The sequence below is a fragment of the Xenopus laevis genome, chromosome 3S (genome assembly GCF_017654675.1).
Source record: "Xenopus laevis strain J_2021 chromosome 3S, Xenopus_laevis_v10.1, whole genome shotgun sequence".
Taxonomy (NCBI): domain Eukaryota; kingdom Metazoa; phylum Chordata; class Amphibia; order Anura; family Pipidae; genus Xenopus; species Xenopus laevis.
In genome coordinates, this window is record NC_054376.1 from 102,919,457 (window position 1) to 102,942,101 (window position 22,645).

General features: G+C 41.0%; 1 protein-coding gene across 1 annotated transcript in view; it reads right to left on the bottom strand.

The window, feature by feature from the left end:
• ppargc1b.S (peroxisome proliferator-activated receptor gamma, coactivator 1 beta S homeolog) overlaps positions 1 to 22,372 on the bottom strand; it is an 80,820-nt gene extending 58,448 nt beyond the window's left edge. Inside the window, exon 1 of the mRNA XM_018256128.2 lies at positions 22,265 to 22,372. Within this exon, the coding sequence (XP_018111617.1) occupies positions 22,265 to 22,336 (72 nt within the window). The 5' untranslated portion in view covers positions 22,337 to 22,372. The remainder of the gene's footprint in view (positions 1 to 22,264) is intronic.
• Positions 22,373 to 22,645: the final 273 nt, after the last annotated feature.

Sequence of the window (22,645 nt, forward strand, 5' to 3'; positions counted from 1 at the left end):
CTGAAAATATACAATATTTTTTTGAACAACAGATTCACCTAGTCATGCTTACACAAAATTGTTCTTTAAAAATATCACGTAGGCACAATCAATCGGAGCATGTCTGCTCCGCCTTAATACTAAGAACTGCAACAGGACATGGCCAGTAAAAACAAGAATGACTACAATAAGAGGATGCTCATTTTTCCTTTGAGGAGTTGAAAAAAAAAAAAAAGTACACATCCCATTCATTTATTCAGTGTTGCACAATGCAAATCCAAGAAGAGTATCAGATTCTCTGGGATAATGAATCACCCGTAGTATAGTTCCACACAATGGAATTTACATAAATAAGCCTAAAACTCATACAGTATAACACATAAATTGACAATGCATACATCTCAACCAAGAGCCCAGGTGAATCACACTACAGCATGTATGCTGCTGTCATATTATGATGCATCTGCTTAAGGTGGCCATACACGGGCAGATAAAGCTGCAGATATCGGTCGTTTGGACCAATTTGACAGCTTATCTGCCCGTGTATGGGGCTTCTGACGGGTCTTCCCGATCGATATCTGGCCACGATATCGATCGGGAAGGTTTGATTTTTAACCAACCGACCCGTCGGAGCCCCTTGGCTCATCGTAATTCGATCGTTCGGCCGAACGTTCGAATTACCCCCGATATAGCCATGCCGTTAGTGGAATATCGGGAAAAGATCCACTCGTTTGGCGATGTCGACAAATGAGCGGATCTTTGAGTCTATGGCCACCTTTAGGGAGAACATCTAGGAATCATACCAGCGGCACAATGGATATTTTTATCTTTTTACTGGATTGGTTTGTATCTTGAAAGGCAAGCAGACCTATGATGGTTTTGTGGAAGTACAGCATGAGATTTTCCATTGGCTGCAGCAGAGGTTTGTTTCCCGAGAAACATTTTCTCTATCCATTCTAGCTCTTCATCTCTTATTCTAACCTTTTAGTGGCCATTTTGACAGCTAAGTGGCCCCTGATTCACTTAAAGGGGTTGTTCCCCTTCCCAAAACACCAGAAATAAAGACCTTTTTCAACTGCCTTCCATATTTCATTTTTGACATTTATCCAAAATTGAAATGTAATGTTCCTGTCTCTGGTGTTTCAGTCTGGTAGCTTGATGATCAGGTGCAGGTTCTGAATTGTTACAAATTGCTTCATTAGTTTCTCATGAATTCTAACAGCTGCCTTTAATGCAACTCACATTCTACTCAGCAGGGCAAAAAATAAGAAATGTATCAATTAATGTATCCATTTAGAAGAAGAGTCTGCAACCCCCCCAGCTGCTTTAGGGCTCTTACTCACGCGCGTTTTTACCTGCATTTCTATAAAGTATTATACACTGCAGAGAATAATTTCACCTTGCCATTTACAATAATAATAATAATAAGAATAATAATAAATGCATCCAAATATTCCTGCATGCCCCACTTTTTAAGATGTCATTGCAAATAACTGAGCAGCATCTTGTTGACCTTGAAAAAGTCATGGTGATCATAATACCTAGTGTGACATTGGGGAAGAGTTGAAGGCTAGGAGACATTAGTCAAGTGATCTCTCATTATGCAATAAAGTGCTGGCCTAAACACTGCCATCTTTATTTAGATGCCTGGCAGTGAGCAATGATACCACAGCCTGATTAAACGGCAGGGAAATGCACAGGACCTGTGGAAATAAAAGATCCACAGGGCTAATGTATTTTCTTCGGGCAGTGAATTTGAAGATTAATTTTGCTGATCAGTGAAGCAGAGGCTATACAACCTGCTCAGCTTTCTCCATACAAAAGAGGGGGATATTTGCTTACAGTAGCCACAGATGATGTTTAATCCTTTTGCATTAAGAGAATTAAAAACTTTTGTGATGGGTCGAGGGAAAAGTGTTACATTAATACATCTAAATGTGGTTTTCTGTTGCTGGATAGATGAATACAAAGCTGCTCCTGGTTTCCTATTGTAATGGCGTCATAAACTCTGAGAGTGTAAGTTATTTAACAGCAAGCAACAGACAGATTTTAAAGTTCTACATTTGGCAAATTCAGTACATGTAAGGGAAATCTAAATTTAAAGGATAAGGAAAGTTAAACTAAGAAGTTGTACAGTACATTATGTTTTGGGCTTATGTACCAGCCAAAGGCAACCAAAGCCCTTTAGCAGGGAAGATCTGTGCCTCCAAAGATGCCCCAGTAGCTCTCCATCTTCTTTTCTGCTGATTCACTGCACATGCTCTGTGCTGCTGTCACTTACTGAGCTTAGGGACCGACTCAAAATATACAGCACATATACCGTAGAATATAAATGTCACCGTTTAAGGCTGATTAGTAATTAATACAGATGATCAGTGCAACTAGCATCAGTATTTAATATTCCTCCCCATAGCATCAGCTTTTATTACAGACTAACCTCATTTTCTGCTTGATAATTTGCAACAACCCCTAAGCTCAGTTTCTCAAAAGCTGCTCATAGCCCACTGAGAGTGTCGCAGACACTTTACAAGATGGCGACCCCCTGTGACAACTTTAAAGTCCTGGAACATTGCTGCTATTGAGAATCTGAAACTTTAGGCTGGTGCAATAAGTTAAGTTTATAAAACATGTAATTTTTAGGTCTATTAATTTTTAGGGTTTAGTTCTCCTTTAAGGTGCAACTGTAACTCCTGAAATAATGAAAGTCAGGGTCGCCATCAGAGCAATTTAGGGGTCACTCCAGTAAGGGGCCTCTAAAGAAGCAAACATTTAATTTGCAGGCCATAAAGGGGGTGGTGCTTGAGGGAGAGTTGGTGAGGTTTTGGTGGATCAAGGGGAATGAACATGAGTGGGCAGATTAGGGCTGTGGCCATGTCTGAGTATGCATTTACTTTTTAATACCCCCCCCTGGTGTGTAGGGCCCTACTACTGATATCTTACAAGTTAAGGGCCCCATAATTACTTATGGCAGCCCTGATGGCAGCCCTAGAATGCCACTACAAAAACATTTTCTTTTGTTCACTACCTGAAGTGCAGAGTATGACAGCCTGACCTGAACCATGTTATGCAAAACACATTGAAGACCACCTCCTATATTTTTGTTTTAAAATTGTTTGAGGCCTGACTGCACAAACTATGGTGATGCATATTGTAGAAACCCAAGGCAGAAGAAATCAGCAAGGAAGCCATTGATTTTCATAAATGGGCAGGACTGCCGTCTCCTCAGAAAGGTAAATAATTTAAGAATTAGTGAGATTAAGTAAACACATTGTCCAGAAACACATCTGGAAAATGTCAGCTTCACATGACCCCTCGTTCCAGATCATGGATTGATATTGGCATGCTCAAACAGGCAACAATAACTTGTGCCATGATTTATTTACAGTATCTAAAAGAGTGTAATATCCTCAGGCAGCTAAGAACATTATAGGGGTACTAATGGCTTTGTGAAGAACTAATATGGTATGCACACAATGTACTTGAAATGGTTATAGGGTATTGATAGACAAATACAGCACGGGGTCTGAGATATGCATTTTCTTAATCCTCACGGTAACAAGTTGCAGAGAGATGCAGTTCAATCAGGGCAATATCCACTGATTAGCCAGATCACGGGGTTGAATAGATGGTTATTGGCCTATCCTCTTATGGGGGGGGGGGGGCAATTTATATAACTTATATATAAACTATTGTGCATCAGTCAGTCACTTCTTTGCTAAAGGATGCCCCCCCCCCAATATAAATGCACTTGAAGGAAAACTATACCACTCAAACAATGTAGGTTTCTATGAAAATATATTGCATAAAACAGCTCATATGTAAAACCCTGCTTCATGTAAATAAATAATTTTCATAATAATATACGTTTTTAGTAGTATGTGCCATTGTCAGGGCCACTCCGGCCATGAGCCAAGGTGAGAATCTTGCCTCAGGCGGTACAGAGCGGCTAGTTACCAGGCAAAAAGCCTCCTCTGGTAACTTTCGTTTTTTTTGAAAATTCAGCTCTTCTAGTGCAGCGAGTGCAATAGCGCTCACTACACTGGCAATGCAGCACCTCCTCGACCCGCTCCGACTCTACAAGTTAAAAGTGAGGAGTGGGTAAGGAGGACGGCAGCAGCCCCTGAAACGCACCTGGCCATTGTGTAATCATAAATAGAAAATTGCCATTTTGAAAAATAAGGGCAGCCCCCTGGGATCGTAGGTGCACACAAACAAACCATACATGATCACATGAGCCAATTAAAAGACAGAGTTCTGTCTTTTGCTTCCACACTTCTTCCTGTTACAGTTAGAGCTGCAGTATTTCTGGTCAGGTGATCTCTGAGGCAGCACACAGACCATCACAAAATGGTGGTTCAAGGCAAGAGATGTAAAAGGGCAATATTTACTTAAATATTTATTCCAGTTTGGTAAGATTCTTTAATATGTCACGTAATATTATATAAACTGTTGCTTAAGTATTCACTCACTAATACTGCATTTTGGTAAAATTTGGTAAGATTCTTTAATATGTCACGTAATATTACATAAAGTGTTGCTTAGGTATTCACTCACTAATCATGCATTCCATGTACCTGTGAGCACTGTGTTTAGAATATGCAGCACTTGCACTGTAATAATCAGCTGCTGCTACAAAAGACAGGTTAAATATCAAATAGTTGATCAGACTTGGCGGAACAGGAAGAAATTGTGTGCACACTGCACCCATCCTCTGATGAGTTTAACATTGTATTTATACTATAAAAAGGAAGAAGAAATAAAGACCATCGTTGAGAGAAACACAACGTCCCCACAAGCATGGAAAGGTTTTTTTTTCTTTGGAATCATGCCTTTAAAAGGAAATAGTGGAAAAAAAGAATCCTGCAGCTGAATAGCCCAGTAGAAAAGAGGGGCAGTGCCGCAGCCCCTCTCACACATTCCACTCTGATACACAGTCACAAGACTTGTCACACAGCACTTGAGCGAGCAGTGGAACGTGTTCTAAATCTGGAAAGCTTGGCTCCCATCTCTTAGAAACCACATACAAGGAAGCACTTGCTTACAGGCCCTGATATGCAGAGATTCCAATACAGCATTTTTGAGTGATTTGTGTTGCTTTGTTCTTCTTTCTCAAAAAGAGATGATTAATACTGCTCTACCAGTAATAGCCAAAGATGTGTATAGCTGGGGCTGAACTAAATTACCAACAGAATGCAAATGACTGCAGTGCTGTTCAGATAGATACAACAGTAAAGCTTATTGCAATTGGAATTCAGATCTTGCAGTAATCTGTGCTTTTCCAAGCATTCACTCAGCTCAGAACATCGTATCACAAATGATTATGGACGCTACTTCTGACAGCCCACTAACCTCACGAGAATGCCAAAAGGAGTAACCTGATGAGACTGTATAAATCTGGCCTTTGATACGGACTCATTTTAAAGGGATTCTGTCATGATTTTTATAATGTAGTTTTTATTTCTAAATTACACTGTTTACACTGCTAATAATTCACTCTGCAATATTAAATTTCATTCTTGAACCAGTTTTTAGTTGTAACATTGGTGTGTAGGCAGCTATCTCGGGTCATTTTGCCTGGTCATGTGCTTTCAAAAGAGCCTGCACTTTAGGATGGAACTGCTTTCTGGCAGACTATTGTTTCTCCTACTCAATGTAACTGAATGTGTCACAGTGGGACCTGGATTTTACTACTGAGTTCTGTTCTAAGATCTACCAGGCAGCTGTTATCTTGTGTTAGGGCAGAGAGACGCGAAGATTCAGTCACCCGGCGACAAATCGTCTCTTCTTCAGGCTACTTCATTTTCCGAAGTCGACGGAAGATGCCTCACGAGGAATCTTTGCGTGTGTCTCTGCCCCTGAGAAGGAGAAGGATACCCTTTCGGAACAAAACCCCTCCCCCCCGCTTACCTCCCCCCCCCGGGCAAATGCCCCCTAAGTTGCTACTTAGGGACATTTTGCGCCAAAAGGGTTTCCTTCTCCTTTAAGCTGGGCAAAGATTTACTTACATATCAGATGAACGATCATTCGGTGCCATCTCCCGACCTGCCACTAACTATTCAGATCAAATAAAGTAGTAAAAGAACAGATCAGATGATGTTCTGCCCTGCAATCGTACTAAAGATAGGTCCGACAAAAGCTAGTCTCCCACTGATATTGTCAGATCGGCAATACATGCAGAGATATTATCTAACCTGTCCGATCAATTGAACGACCAATCGTCATGGCACGAAGAATGTCGTGACTCTCCACACACGGCCCGAAAATCTTTTGAATCTTTGATCAAATCTTTGCGTCTATGGCCAGCTTTAGGGAGCTGCTATCTCATTACCTTCTCATTGGTCTGTTGATAGGCTGCTGGGGGGTTGTTATCACCCCAACTTGCAGTACAGCAGTAAAGAGTGATTGAAGTTTATCAGAGCACAAGTCACATGACTGGGGGCAGCTGGGAAACTGACAATATGTCTAGCCCCATGTCAGATTTCAAAATTAATAAAACTATATGCATTTGGCACATGTATTGGTCCAAGGTGCACAGTGCTGTGATGGCCCTTCATAAATTACAAAATACAAGCATCTGCATATCAGTCAAGTGAATACCTGATGTGCATATTGGTGGTAGGCACAGACTTTTACCCTTTCTCGTGACAATATTAGATCACGGCTTTACAAGTGTCTGCTGTGTCAAATTTGAAGTCTAATTATTTTACATGCTATGGCAAGGCATTTCCAATGGATGATGAACTCCAGTTTGCTTTCAGCTTCTGCAGATTTTAGTGTTGACGTGGAAGAACTTGCAAGAACAGAGCTTGAAAAAATGGCCATATCTTTTGTAGGTGAAAAGTTACAGATGCTGCACCCCTCCCCAGAAGAAAACTGCCAATTTAATGCTGTGAGAAACATAGGGGAGTGCACATTGGTTACAATGAACACAGGACATCTGTGAGTTTTGCTGGTTCTGCAAGACAAACTACTAAACCAAAGAAAGGCAGCCAGATTGATTGAGTGTGGCTTCCCTATACAGTCTGCAGGAACTTATGTACGTGCAGAATTACTTCCTCCTATGAACAAGCAGAAATGTTGCAATAAGCAGAAGGCCAGGAAACTACTTTGCATATACAACATGTGAATGAGTGTAAGCCATAATACAGGTAACCCAGCCCTGGTCCACACCAGATTTTGCCTGCGGTGAGGGGCTGTGCTCTCACCTGTGACCATCTCCCTTCTCCGTGTTAATGATCTGCCGGAATTAATAACAAGCAGGTTCTCATGAGGGATGCAGGAAATCAGGCCAGTTAAATGCATGGTTGCCCATGGGCTTTCAATGAATAACTTACATTTTATTTAACCAAGGTCATTCCCAGTGCCTACAGCCATTAGGGACAAGGAGTAAAAGATAACATGTGGTATATTATTAGAATTAACACCCCTGGCCTTGGCCATACCATTTGTAAGACTGAAAAAGGAGATATGGTAAGGAAGAAGACAGCCCTTGCAATACCTTTTATTAACATTAGTTACATGCATAGTAACATAGTAAGTTAGGATGAAAAAAGACACATGCCCATCAAGTTCAACCTTTAAGCTTTTTTTAACCTGCCTAACTGCCAGTTGATCCAGAGGAAGGCAAAAAAACCCATCTGAAGCTTCTCCAATTTGCCTCAGAGGGGGAAAAAATTCCTTGCTGACTCCAAAATGGCAATAAGACTAGTCACTGGATCACCCTGTACTATGAGCTATCTCCCATAACCCTGTATTCCCTCACTTGCTAAAAAAGCCATCCAACCCCTTCTTAAAGCTATCTAATGTATCAGCCTGTACAACTGATTCAGGGAGAGAATTCCACATCTTCACAGCTCTCACTGTAAAAAACCCTTCCTAATATTTAGGCGGAACCTCTTTTTTTCTAAGGGGAATGGGTGACCTTGTGTCAGCTGGAAAGACCTACTGGTAAATAAAGCATTAGAGAGATTATTATATGATCCCCTTATATATTTATACATAGTAATCATACCTCCCCTCCAGCGTCAACAACCCCAATTTGGCCAGTCTTTCCTCATAGCTAAGATTTGCCATACCTTTTACCAACTGAGTTGCCATTCTCTGCACCCTCTCTAATACAATAATGTCCTGTTTGAGTGATGGAGACCAAAACTGTATGGCATATTCTAGATGGGGCCTTACAAGTGCTCTATACAGTGGAAGAATAACCCCCTCCTCCCGTGACTCTATGCCCCTTTTAATACAGCTCAAGACCTTATTTGCCCTTGATGCTGCCGACTGGCATTGCTTGCTACAGCCAAGTTTATCATCTACAAGGACTCCAAGGTTCTTTTCCATAATGGATTTGCCTAGTGCAGTCCCATTAAGGGTATAAGTGGCTTGGATATTTTTACATCCCAGGTGCATGACTTTACATTTATCAACATTGAATCTCATTTGCCACTTAGCTGCCCAGATTGCCAGTTTGTCAAGATCATGTTGCAAGGATGCCGCATCCTGGATGGAATTAATTGGGCTGGATAGTTTTGTGTCATCAACACGGATACATTACTACTTACAATACCCTCCCCTAAGTCATTAATAACCTGCAGTCTAACGACCTTGTATTTGTACCCCCGACTGAATCAAGCACATACTTTACAACAAGTAAATGACTGGGAGGGTAATTGTATGCATAGTTAGAAAGCAAAAGAAAAAAAGGAGCCATCTATTACTGAATGACCACTGGGTGGTGCTGTTCTGTGAACAGGTCAGCGCTTACTATTTGTAATGGAAAATACAGCAATTAAATTTATACGGTACAAAATAAATGAAATCCAGTTTTATTTTTTTGTACAGGCGAACTGAAAGAAAGAACTGCTAATACAGGAAGAAAAGAAGGAGGGGTTGAGCTACAGAGAACATGCTTTGTCTGGGGCACCAACAGTCATAGCAAATAATAGAATGTTAACTAGTTCATTCAAATACCCACACAAAAACCAAGGCTTTAGTGTTATTTTGAATTACTTTTCCCTCACCAAGAAGCATCTATGACACAATATAATGTGCACACACTATGAATGCAAACTTTAGGCTTTGGGAAATTGCACTCTTCCATACAATATACTGACCCAGTTGCATAGCAGCAAGTGGAACAGGACAAACATTCTTCCCCCGGCTGAACTGCACCAGGATAACAAACTGTACACCCCAGACTTTTATCATAACAATGCATAAATACATTCTAAAGAACTTCAGGTTTTAAGCAGTAAAGCTCACGTGCAACTATGGAAATACTGTAGGTTCTGCGGTTTGCTTTTCCAGCCAGGATCAGACAAGACCAGATAGGAGTACAATTTTAAACTATACAATTTCCTCGTATGCAAGTGACAGCATCACTCATGAGATCCATTTTTATTGGCCATTTAAATAACATTGAAATCACTTATTACTTTCTAGTACAGGTATGGGATTTGTCATCCAGAAACCTATTATCCAGATAGTTCCAAATTACATTAAGGCCATCTATCATAGACTTCCTTTTTTCCAAATAATCCAAATTTCCTTTTTCTCTGTAATAAACAGAACAGGACCTTGTACTTGATCAGAACTAAGATGTAATTAATCCTCATTGAAAGCAGAACCAGCCAATTGGATTCATTTAATGTTTTCATGATTTTTTAGGAGACAAAGTATGAAGATCCAAATTATGGAAATATTTTACCCGAAAAGCTCCAGGTCGAGCATTCTAGATAACAGGTCCCATACCTGGACAACAGAAATGCATGTGTTTCATGGAAGACACCAATCAGATGTTATAGAGGGCAGCACAGAGGCCCATTAAGCACTACTTATGCCTTGCAATGCTGGGGCCTTAGGTTCAATTCCACCCAGGGCACTATATGCAAGTAGTTTGTGTGTTTTCCCTGTACATGCTTAGGCTTCCTCCGAGTATGTGATAAAACATACCAAAGTATGCAATTATGTAATGTATATGTATGATCCTCTAGGGAAGGGACTGAAGAATTAACCTTTATAAAGCACTGCTGCATATGTCTGCACTATATATATGCAAAGGATAATAATAGTGTCACCATACCCTAAAGTCTGTCTTTTAAGGCAACATTTGGCCTCGAGCCTTCAGCTGTCTGAATGTTGCTGTGTTTATAAAGTCTACGGCAATGCCTTTATATACTGTAGTATATTTCTATCTGACAAACCAACTGAGGGATAATACCTGCCTACAGGGAGCCAAATGAGCACAAAATTAATGATTCTACAGCACAAAATAAATTAATTCTCAAGCAGTTATGGAAAAAGCTGAGCACAATACAAATGAATATAAGGTCTGCTTTGTATATTTCTAGCTGTGGGAGAACTTTACAGCCATTCCAATATGATACTGGGAAGCAAATACACAGGCCAGTAGGTGGTTAATGAAGAGAGAAGACCCAGTTACCAGACACACCATATGGATTTTTTGAATTATTACGTCAGTGTTAGAGAGGAGTAGAAATACTAGATGTGGTTGTGAAAGTACATTCTGAATGAGTCAGAGAAGCTCATGTGATCAGGTTGACAGAGGAAAATATGCCCCTTAGGGATATCTAAGAGGAAGGGTGAAGTATATTTAAATCTTTAATATGATAGAAGCAGTACTGTAAGCGAACTTACCAGAAAGCTATTCTTTTTTTTTTTTTTACGGAATGAAAGGAATTCACTGCGTCTTTTTCCTTTCAACCTGTGCTGGCTAGCTTTTGCTATGTTTAGCCCTGGCCTTTGCACATTGGTACAGTATGTGTATTTATTGGTGCATGAATATGCCAAGGCACAACTACACAGACATGATTGTTTTAGGATCACTGCGGTAAAATGATCAGTAGTGATTGCAACAGCACGCAAATAGGCATTTACCTGTGCACCTAGGTGCTTTGTACTTTCACTATGCCTGGCCATTTCTCTAATAAGACTAAGTTCTAATTTAATGCCACGCTGAATATGCACAAGCCATTAAATTATGTGCATTTACTGAAACCATGCACCCTGGCTTTCTGAATTTGTTTTAAGTGAGAACAATATCTCATTTACTCCCTGGTTTCATATACACCATTTCATTGGTGTATGTTCCAGTGGGTTTATTGAATAAGCCACTTTGCTGATTCTTGATAGACAAGGTCATCCTACAAGGTCTCGTGTGTTTTGACCTTTTATTGAAGTGAATTCTCTCTTTCTAATCACAGCAAATGCCCTTTTGACTTCTTTACAATCTTGAATAAAAAGGTTCTCTATAAACTCTGCGGTCTAATATGATTGGAGAAGAAATCATCCGCTTCTCCTGTAAAAAGAACATATTCAATCTGTCTGGTCTTCTCCTGTATTAACACATCCAATCTGTCTGTTGTGATTATTAAAGGGGTTGTTTACCTTCCAAACACTTTTTTAAGTTGAGTTGTTTTCATATTGTTCACCATAAACGACGACTTATTTCAAATGCGTTCCATCTTTTACTTTATCGTTTTCACATACAGTAGCAATTAAAAAATATGCAGACTTTTTATGATTTTTAATGGTTTGGAAGAGTTCCCTAAACCTAGCCCCCTGCTCTCGAGCTGATCTGTCTGACTACTTTGCTGAGCTGGCACACTACTGTTACTTTGTATCAGCAGCCATCTGTCCTTAGCCTGCATCCTCTAAACCCCACAATTCCCGCACATGTGATTTCAATAAAGAACTGAACATCACAGTGCAAAACATTGTGGGTTATGTAGTTCCTGCATGCTGTCTGTAAGCTGTGGAGAAGTTGTTACAATTTGTAACATCAGTGTTTAGTCCCTCCTTCCCTGCCAGGATTTCAAATGATGCAGAAAGAGAAGACCTGTTAAACAGCTGGATTTCAGCATAGAAAATGGCATTTATTCATACTTCTTGAAGAAACAGGTAACTGTGATGGGTATATTAGGGTTTCTGTGTTATGTGGGCCTCTTTATCAAGTTTTGGTTTGGAAGCCGGAGTTCCCCTTTAATGTTCATTTCTCTAGTGTCTAAGTCTGGCAGCTCAGTGATTCAGGAGCATTCTGAACTGTTACAATTTGCTACATTTAGATGATACAATTCATCAATACATTTCTCAGTAGTATCTTTGGAATATTAGCAACTATTGTATCAATTCCAACAGCCGTCTTTAATGGAATTCAGGGATTCTACTCAGCAAGGACAAAGATAACAAGTGTACTGTATCAATTAAATATATTTATTTATTACAGCGACCACCCCTCTCAGAGCTGCTGTAGAAGATTAAAAATAAAACTTTACACATCAATATTAGAAAAACAGTCACACATAGAAAATAGAAAGTAACTGGAAAAAGTCTATTTCTGGTGAACTATCTGAAACCAAATGAAATGAAAAATTTTTTGAAGGTGAACAACCCCTTTCAGGAACACTCTGGCCACATGTCTATAGACGAAACACTAGGAACACTTTGTTTTCTGAAGTCGCCCGAAGTTGAGTCAACTTCGGCGACTTCGGAAAACAAATCGCTCCGAGTGCCACCCCGCCGGCGAATTTCATTCTAGCCGGCGGGAAGGCAGTTCGGTGAGATTAGTCGCCCCGAAGAAGAGGAGATCTCCCCGAATCTGAGTGTGTGTCTCTGCCCTAAAGAGCAGTCATTTAGAGATTTTAAGTCCACATAATGCAGAGCTACATGTTGTTTCCTGCTGTTTGGGACACATTATGGGGCTCTAAATGTTTATCTTGGTATAGTAAACACACTACCCACCATTGTGTGCAGTTTGTGGCCATGAATTTAGCACAGGATTTAATACACAACTGGATATGTATTCTATTGAACAATGTGGTGCTTTACAAAACTGCAGGTTTTACACGATAAGTGTAAAATGTCCATATATAATATAAAAACAAAATATTTTCCTAGGTGGGGCTGCTCTAGCCAGATCTAAGATCTAGATACTATTATATAGTTTTGCATTCAGTTTCTGTACTGCTTTTTATTTCAAGTCAAGATACTTCTACATCAATAAAGGCTTCTAAACTGTAATTTTACTAAACAAGAGTAAAATGGATTATGGCAAGAAGAGATAAGAAGCGTTTTACAGGGTCTACCACAACCAACTAGAAAAGCTCACTTAATCCAATTAGATTATCTGGGTTTATGTATAAAGCACCAATACATTGCTTGCTTAGTGGCACACAAAAAGGGGGATGCAAGCAGAACGGACAATGACTGACTGAATGAGTACAACAAAGAACCATCATGTGTTATCTGAAAAGACTAATAAATCACTTAAGTTGCAATTGTTGGGAGATAATGGTCACTTATTATTATGTGCTAGATAATCAAAACAATTGATTTGTTTCTGTGAAGTTGATTTCTGCCTATTGATTTGGAAAGAATTGTCCATAAGGACTTAATATAATGTCAATTGCTTTTACATGTTCTTTAAAAAAAAATAATAAAACTGCTCACATAAACGCTGATATTAGGCAGGTTAGGTTAAGAAAAATAACCCCCAATGACCCCTCATGTCATGACACACTTTCATATCAGAAAAAAACTCTATCTAATATCTTGCCACCAATTATCTCTTGCTTTATTTGTGTGTGGTGCCACAAGGAACATTGGTTCTTTGGTATCTAGCTACTGATAAAGCAATCATGCTGCATTTGGTTAATAAGTTCTTAATGAACTCCTTAACATCTTTAGAGTACTAGCATTTTCATTGTCATGGGACTGACAGGCTACATTTTCCAGCCCGTGTGCTTGTAAGTCAGACCCAACAAAAGTCTAACCATCGTAATAGTTGATTATATATTTGGCTCCTAGAAGGCCAATACAATAAAATCTTCTTTGAAGAACACCTATGACCACTTGCGGGTTGCTGGTGGGTTCAGGTTGAGCTCTTCTGTCTGCTCTCCCTACAACCTTCCAGTGCCGGCTTCTGGTGGCACATGTGAAGATTTGGGGGAGATTAGTCGCCCATCGACAAATTCGCCCAAAGAAAAGAAGATTTGTCGCTAGACGACTAATCTCCCCCTAACCAATATATAATTAATCCTTATTGGAAGCAAAAATCATCCTATTGGGTTTATTTAATGTTTACATGATTTTTTAGTAGACTTAAAAGGGGTTGTTCACCTTTGAGTTAACTTCTTATATGATGAGATATGATGTGATATTTTGAGACAATTTGTAATTGGTTTTTATTTCTTATTATTTGTGTTTTTTGAGTTATTGGGCTAGGGTAATTTGAGAATTACCCTAGCAACCATGCATTGATTTGAATAAGAGACTGAAATATGAATAGGAGAGCACCGGAATAGAAATATGAGTCATAAAAAGCAGCAATAACAATACACTTGTAGCCTTATGGAGCATTTGTTTTTAGCTGGGGTCACTGACCCCTATTTGAAAGCTTTAAAGAGTCAGAAGAAAAAGGCAAATCATTAAAAAAAACTATAAAAAATAAAAATGAAGAACAATTAAAAAGTTGCTTAGAATTAGCCATTCTATAACATACTAAAAGTTAAGTTCAAAGTGAACCACTAAGATCCAAATTACGGAAAGAGCTGTTATCCGGAAAACCCCAGGTCCCAAGCATTCTGCATAACAGGTGCCATCCCTGTATATAAATTCTGTACCACGGCTGCATATATATTCCATATATATCAAGTTACCCCCAGATCAGGAGACCCTCTGCAATACGGCTTGAAACAAAAGAGGGATAAGAGATTTCCAGGATTAGTTTTCACAGAGGAAACGGCTCTGAGCTGCCTTAAATCCTCCATGTGACTGAATGATAAAATAAGCCAAACATACTTTTCTCAAGCAGGCTAGTGTCTCCATTCAGATATGAAAGGCAGTTGTAAGCAGGAGGGGGTGTGAAGGGGGTTGGTGATGTAGTAAGAAAGGACGTCAGCGCCAGTCACGGGATACACCTCCCATTTAGAATGTACAACAGCAAAGCATGTGACTGCTCTTGGAAGCTTTACATGCAGTTGCATCAGAGGCTACAGATGCACGCTTCTAACACAGGCAGGCGTGATCCCTTAAAACTGCCGTCAAGCAATCAACTTTTGCTTTTAGCAAGTCAAAGAGACAGTGAAGGGGCGTATACCCTGAACCCCAAAGATCATGGGGAGGGTGTTGATGAAATCACAAAGGGCATATCATACAGCTTAACAATTGTTAGCTATTTTGAAGGGGAAATGAAAATGAAATATAAGCTTCATCTCACTGAAATAAGACATTATCTAAATACAAAATCTAAAAATTCTGTACTGTTTAAGAATTAATCAAGTTACTCTTCAGTGTCTCACTCTCCACAACTGATCGGCAAATTTTTTCGCCTTGTTTCGCCACGGAAATGATGGTCATAGACTTTAATGGGCGCTGTCGAAAACGAAGTGGGTCAAATACGCCCAAGTCTATCCACAACCTATCACTGGGTCAGATTTGAATAGACAGGTAGGCCTAATATGTCTATAAGGGGGGCTCCCTTTCTTAGCAGAGTAACTCAAATAACCAATAAAAAAAAGGTAACAAATTAAGAGACTCTGGCAAACACCCTGCAAGCAGAGATCCAGGATTTACATCAGCACCTGGGTTAAGGGCACAACCCCCCCCCTCAAAAGATGTATTAGACCTGTCAATCAAAAACTGACTCCACCTATCGCATGAAGACAGGTTGCTCAGAAGGTGAAGAGTAACTTGATTATTTCATAAATGGTACAGAATTTGTAATTGGTTACTTTTAGAAAATGTTTTATTTCAGCTAGATGAAACTTATATTACATTTTCATTTTCACGATAGATCCCCTTTAAAGATGCCCCTCACTTAACCTCCATCCCACAGATACCTTCCAACCACAAAAATGCTTCTAGCACTACACACAGGCATATAGCTGATGATCCTAGCGACAATAGAAACTATCTAGCAACTGTAAACTACAGCTCCCAGCATTCCCACTCAGCCAGAATAGCATAGTGCAAAACCTCCCTGGTGCATACAACACCTAGAAACAAGTCTATTCCACGTGGAAATCAGCAGCAACCACACATTTGTAACTTCTTGTTGATAGGATAGTAACACTTTTTCTACAGGGTATCCCCCAGTATTCATGCTGGAAGAGAAAACAGTTATTGCTTTCACACCTAGAATTTCATGCATGGGCCTGATTTTCCTATGTAGCCAGGCGTTAATGGGCTCTTATATAGTGATTTAACTCTTTACATGCTCAGTAAAGTACAAGTGAATGTAAGTTGCTTATGTGAACAGAGGCACCCTAGTTCTTACAAAAGTTATAATAATCTAATCTGGCACATACGTTTTCATGGTGACAATGAGTTGTAAGAGATTTATTGCTCCATGTAACCTTTAGGGCAGAGACACGCGGTCAGATTTGGGGAGATTAGTCGCCCGGTGACAAATCTCCTTTTCTTTGGGGTGACTAATCTCCCCGAACTGCCTTCCCCTCGGCTAGAATGTAAATCGCAGGCGGGATGGGACTCGGAGCGCTTCGTTTTCCGAAATCGCCTGAAGTTGACTCACGAGGAACCTTCGGGCGATTTCGGAAAACGAAGTGATCCAAATGCCATCCCGCTGGCGATTTACATTCTACCTGGCGGGAAGGCAGTTCAGGGAGATAAGTCGCCCCAAAGAAGAGGAGATATGTCGCCGGGTGACTAATCTCCCCGAAACTGACCGTGTGTCTCTGGCCTAAAACAACGTTATCTCCATAGCAGCTAGCCATTGTACACTATCTTATTTGACTGAACTGTATTCTACTGACTGGGAATGAAGCCTGCAACCACTACCCATATTTATTCTGGTATTATTATTAACATGTATTTTTAGAGCGGCACCATATTGCACAGCGCTGTAAAATGAATGTGCTTATACAAAGAAATCACATGAATTGTGTGTATATATATATATAAATATACATATAAAACATACATAATTACCAGTACAAAAGGTGAGAAAGGCCCCATGCAAACGAGCTTACAATTTAAAGGGGAAGGGAATGAGACACAAGGTGTGGAAGTGGGCAAGATCAGAAATAAGCAAGATGAGAGATGTAGCACATGGCATCACTTAGTTAAATAGAGTGAGGGTAGGCTTCTCTAAGTAAGTATGTTTTAAGAGATCCTTTGAAAGCAGAAAGGTTGGGAGAAAGTCGGACAGACCGGGGGAGAGAATTCCAGAGGAGATGTGCAGCCCTATTCAGTTTATCTATATTAAATTAGTACTAAAACGTGTAGCTCTTACAGACAAAACAGCCCATAGGTGGCTTTCAAGCAATTTAGATCATTATGTATGCGCAATCACACGCAGCAGGGCTAATACTTATTCTGTATTTCCAGCCACGCAATGTACATTTGCATCTCAGAGGAATGGAATCAGCACATCATCATAAAAGTATATTAACTAAAACAACACAACTCAAAATCAACAGTCAAATGAGCTGCAATGGCTCAGGAAAAAGCCCATATTGATTAAAGATGTTCATTACCCTTAAATTAACTTTTAGCATGATGGCTGCGACACTCGGTTTGCAGTTTGGTCTTCATACAAGTTAACGTAAAGGTGAACTACCCCTTTAAGTACTGAGTAGCAGGAGGGGTGGCATTATTCCTCTTGTGTAACAAAATTCTAGATCTGCAGGTAATGAATATCTTGATAGGTATATGTTTTCTATTATTTACACGTTTGCATTTATACACAAGCGGGGACTACCATGTCGCTTGCCTTCATAGAGGCAAGTATTAGCAAGTGCAGCGACTCCACTGCAGGGTACGAATTATATATATATATATTAAAATAAATTTTTTTTGTTAATCCTAAGTAACTGTTATTTGCCATGTAGACTGTAAAATGTACCATTGGTAAGAAATGGAGAGCTCCCTAATGATTCTCATATCATTAAATTTGAAGTAGTGTGGTGCATACGAGACAGCCATCTAATAACATATTAATGAGAATAAAAAACAGGTAGGGATGCACTGAATCCACTATTTTGGATTCGGCCGAACCCCGAATCCTTTGCGAAAGATATGCAAATATGCTGAAAAAGGCCGAATCCCAAACTGATCCTGGATTCGGTGCATCCCTAAAAACAGGTGCTACATTCGCCAGTTATAAGGCAACCATTTGCCTAGAGAGCTGGAGTGAGAACATAGAAGCGGCAGGTTAGAAACCACTGTGTTAGTGACTTTTGCAGCCCTTACACAAGCAGGACTATATTAGGGAATTTAATCTACAACAAACAGACCATATCGCTCACATGGTAGAGACTGGCAAAAGTTTAAATCAATGTCACCTAAAGGCAGCAGAAAAGAAAAAAAAAAAGGAATCACGTGTTCCTAGAATTGAATTTAAAAGGAGGAGGGGTTCAGGCATTGGGCACCCTTTATACTTTCTTTATCTGCATTAATTCCTGGTGTCATATCTTAGCAGTACAGGGAGGCAAAGGGCACAGCTTTAGCTCCAGTCACTTTCTCGTCACCTTGAGTGGAGTTTGCTCACTATGAGCAGTCATCATTAAGTCAGAAAAAGGTGGTAAAATAATTCAAAAACTATAAAAAATAAATAATGAAGACCAATTGAAAAGCTGCTTAGATTTAGCCATTCTATAACATACTAAAAGTTAACTTAAAGGTATAACACCCCTTTAAGCAAACACAGTTCAACAGTGAGCCAATGAACATTGCACCTGAGGCCTTGGGACCTATCAAAGGAAAGCAGTATCCTACATTATAAACGCTACTTTACTTATCAATAATGTTTGCCCCCGATAGCGTTGCAATTAACAATAAATTTTTTATGAAGCTATTAAATTAGCTTTTTCTCATTAAGGGATTGTTTGCACAGCACAGGCACAGTATTATTAGGCCAAGAGGTGTGGGTCACAGGGGAGGAAAAGGTTTATTGTCTATTCCTCGGAGATCTGATAATAACAATACACCTTTTGGCTGCTGTATCAGTAAAAGCACCAATTAAATTCCTCAAACTGTTCCCCAGCACAGGGCATTATTTTGGGTGGAGGAGCAATGTGATGAGTTGAGGTATCAATCCGACTTCATCTGCAATTCAAGCAGCACTAAAACCTGGAGATTTTGCAAAAAGGATCACACAGGCAATCCAAAAACGCCTGACATGAAAAGGGTTACACATGTATACCGCCCCCCCCCAATGGTATCTGACAACACACTGAAGATTTAGTATTAATAACATCCTCTGAAATGCAGAACACAATTATAAAATCAGTCATTCGTGTTGCAAAATATCTATGGCACCTTCAGCTCGCCAGCTGATGCAGCATCCCCTGCAAGTTGCATCCGGAGCGCAGAAGGTTTGCTATCCCTGATAACCTAATCCCAACTGTATCGCTCATAGAATATGCACAGCACAAACCCACATTAATTATGCCTTAGCATGTAAGGGATCTTATGTAAGAGATATTCTTTATTGGATGTGCTTGATAAAACGTGGTAATCTGATCAATCGAGCTCAAGGAAGATTTTATCCAAGGCTTGGACACCACTATCCATTATACAATGTCAATAATGAGAGCTCTCTCTCTATCCACAATAAGCTGCATCTCACACATGCCCAGAATACTCCTGTTTTGTAAGCAGCAGACTGCGGTTATAAAACACCCAGCCCTGAGACACGCGCACTTCTAAGCATGGCTAGCTTGCTATTAGGGAACACTGGATTCCTTTTGCAGATCTGGGAGTGCTGCTCAGTGTAGACCTGCTTCTTGCAACTACAGATCAACCTATGCACTTTGGCTCTTTTGGCACTTTAGGCATTAAACGGTTAATACATCTGCAGCCGAGACACATTCTTGTTTCACTTTTATCCGCTTATTAAAGGGATACTGATTTTTATGGTGTGGTTTTTATTTCTAAATGACACTGTTTACACTGCAAATAATTCACTCTACTATGTAAAATTTCATTCCTGAACCAGCAAGTGTATTTTTTTTTTAAACGTAGAATATTGGCGTGTAGGCAGCCATCTCGGGTCATTTTACCTGGTCTTGTGCTTTCAGAAAGAGCCTGCACTTCAGGATGGAACTGCTTTCTGGCAGCCTGTTGTTTCTCTTACTCAATGTAACTGAATATGTCTCAGTGGGACTTGGCTTTTTACTACTGAGTGCTGTTCTAAAGACCCCCATACACGGGCCGATAAAAGCTGCCAAACGATTGGATCTCTATGTCTATGGCCACCTTTAGGGTCTGGCCACAGGGGCAGGCGACATATCTCCTCTTCATTAAAATTGCCTGGAGGCAGGCACACGGAGCGCTTCATTTTCCGAAGTCGCCGTAATTGCCTCACAAGGAAACTTCAGGCGACTTCAGAAAACTAAGCGCTCCGAATGCCTGCCACCAGGTCATTTACATTTTAGCCGGCGGAAGGCCGATCGGGGAGATTAGTCGCCTGGCAACTAATCTCCCCGAATCTGCCCATGTGGCCAGACCCTAAGGGTAAGGGCACACCTGGCGATTCAGGGAGATTTAGTCGCCTGGCAACTAATCTCCTCTTCTTTGGGACCACTAATCTCCCCGAACGGCTTCCCCGTCTTCCGATGGCTATAATGAAAAATCGCCTGAAAAATGGCAGACGCGGCACTTCGTTTCCCTCACGAGGAAAGTTTGGCCGACTTCGGAATACAGAGCGCCGTGTGTGCCATGCTGTAGGCGATTTTTCATTATAGCCGGCGGAAGCCGTTCAGGGAGATTAGTCGCCAGGCGACTAAATCTCCCGAATCGCCAGGTGTTCCCTTACCCTTAGATCTACCAGGCAGCCGTTATCTTGTGTTAGGGAGTTGCTATCTGGTTACCTTCCCATTGTTCTGTTGATAGGCTGCTGGGGGGAAAGGGAGGGGTGATGTTACTCCAACTTGCAGTACAGCAGTAAAGAGTGACTGAAGTTTATCAGAGCACAAGTCACATGACTGGGGGCAGCTGGGGAATTGGCAATATGTTTAGCCCCCATGTCAGATTTCAAAATGAAATGTAAAAAAAAAATCTGTTTTCTCTTTTGAGAAATGGATTTCAGTGCAGAATTCTGCTGCAGAAGCACCATTAACTTATGCATTCTGAAAAAAAAAAATTCCCTTTAAACTGTTTTAATGCCAAATGCCATTGAAGTCCAGTTTTCTCCAGTAGTAAAAAGAAATACCCTCACTATAAAACAGCCTGATTCTGTATGTATGAGATTAGAGATATGGATCTGCAGTTTATTGACCCTTGAGAAGCAAGTGAATGAGAAAGCAGCACAGAGCTTCCCTGTTTCATAACTGCTGGTTTGATAATCACCCCAACTGTCATTTGCTGCTTGTACTTCTACACGAGACAAAGCCATTCTACTGGAACCCCTACAGCATTTCATAGACAGGATTGTGTAACCATTTAATTAACCATTTCATCAGCACACTCGCCGCTTCCCACTGAGGCTGAACACATTTTCCATTTTAGTTCAATCAAACTACAAAGCGCACAAATGCTAAAATGCTACAGAGTTTCCAGGGCAGATAGGAGTTCTAATAGGCAGAAGGAGCAGCCCGGGCTCCAAGCCCCCTCTCCGAGCTCCACATGGAACATCCTGCTGCTGGCTACCGAATACCACATGGGCAAGCCGGGCACCTTCCATTCACTTGTCCCGGGAGGCAGATCCCCTGCACCCTGATAATTTTTTCTAATGGGGTAGCCCCGACCCCTATATTTTCTCTGCAGTGGAGTCTTCCAGCAGTAAACTGGAACCCAGAACACGCTGCCCTGGGCTGCTCCACGTGGTAGCGAGGGGGGCATCATGCTAGGACCTGCTAGGCACCAGAAAGTTTCTAGGGCACCTCGGGGTGATATTTAAAGTTTAACAATGACAGGAGAGATTTGGCATAGGGCTTCTAACTTTCACTTGGCACATTAGCAGGGTGACCGGTGTAATGAAAGAGAAGCGGTATTTAAGGCTTGTTGTTGAGGGTAAGGTGGGAAATGTAGTCCGGCAGTAACTAGGGCGGCAGGTTGGCTATTACTGCAGTGGTGCAGGCTGAGCATGTGGCCATTACAGGTGACACTATTGCCGTTCTTATTAGATTTGGAGACCTGGGACTAAATCCTGGTTCAGGGCCAAGTGCAGAGCAGGCAAATGGGGTACATAAAGATTGGGGCGCACAGACCCTGAAGGTGATGTAATAAATGGCGCTGTCAGTGGCAGTCACACAGGTGTCTATAGAGCAGCTCAGGCAAAGCCATGTCTCCCCTCCCCCGGGCTCCTTACCGGGCTGTCAGTCAGATAATTAAAGACGAAAGACTCAAGCTCCTCATCCAGCAGTGCGCTGCAGTCCGCCATCTTCCAGCGAGTGCAGCCAGAGCTAGAGAGAGAGCTCAGTATAGAGGAGGGGGAGCAGCCGGCAAATGGGAGGGGAGAGCAGCCGGCTCAGGGGCAGGAGGGAGGGAGTGTTTCTACACTGACAGCAATTCTCTGTGACTGCTGCTCTTGCTTCTCATTTGATCAGCTGCGCGCACTGATATCCAACTGTGGGCCACAGGTCATCTTCCACTGTGGCTCTCCAACTCCCAGCATCCCTTCACACAAACTCCCAGCATCCCTTCACACAAACTCCCAACATCCCTTCACACAAACTCCCAGCATCCCTTC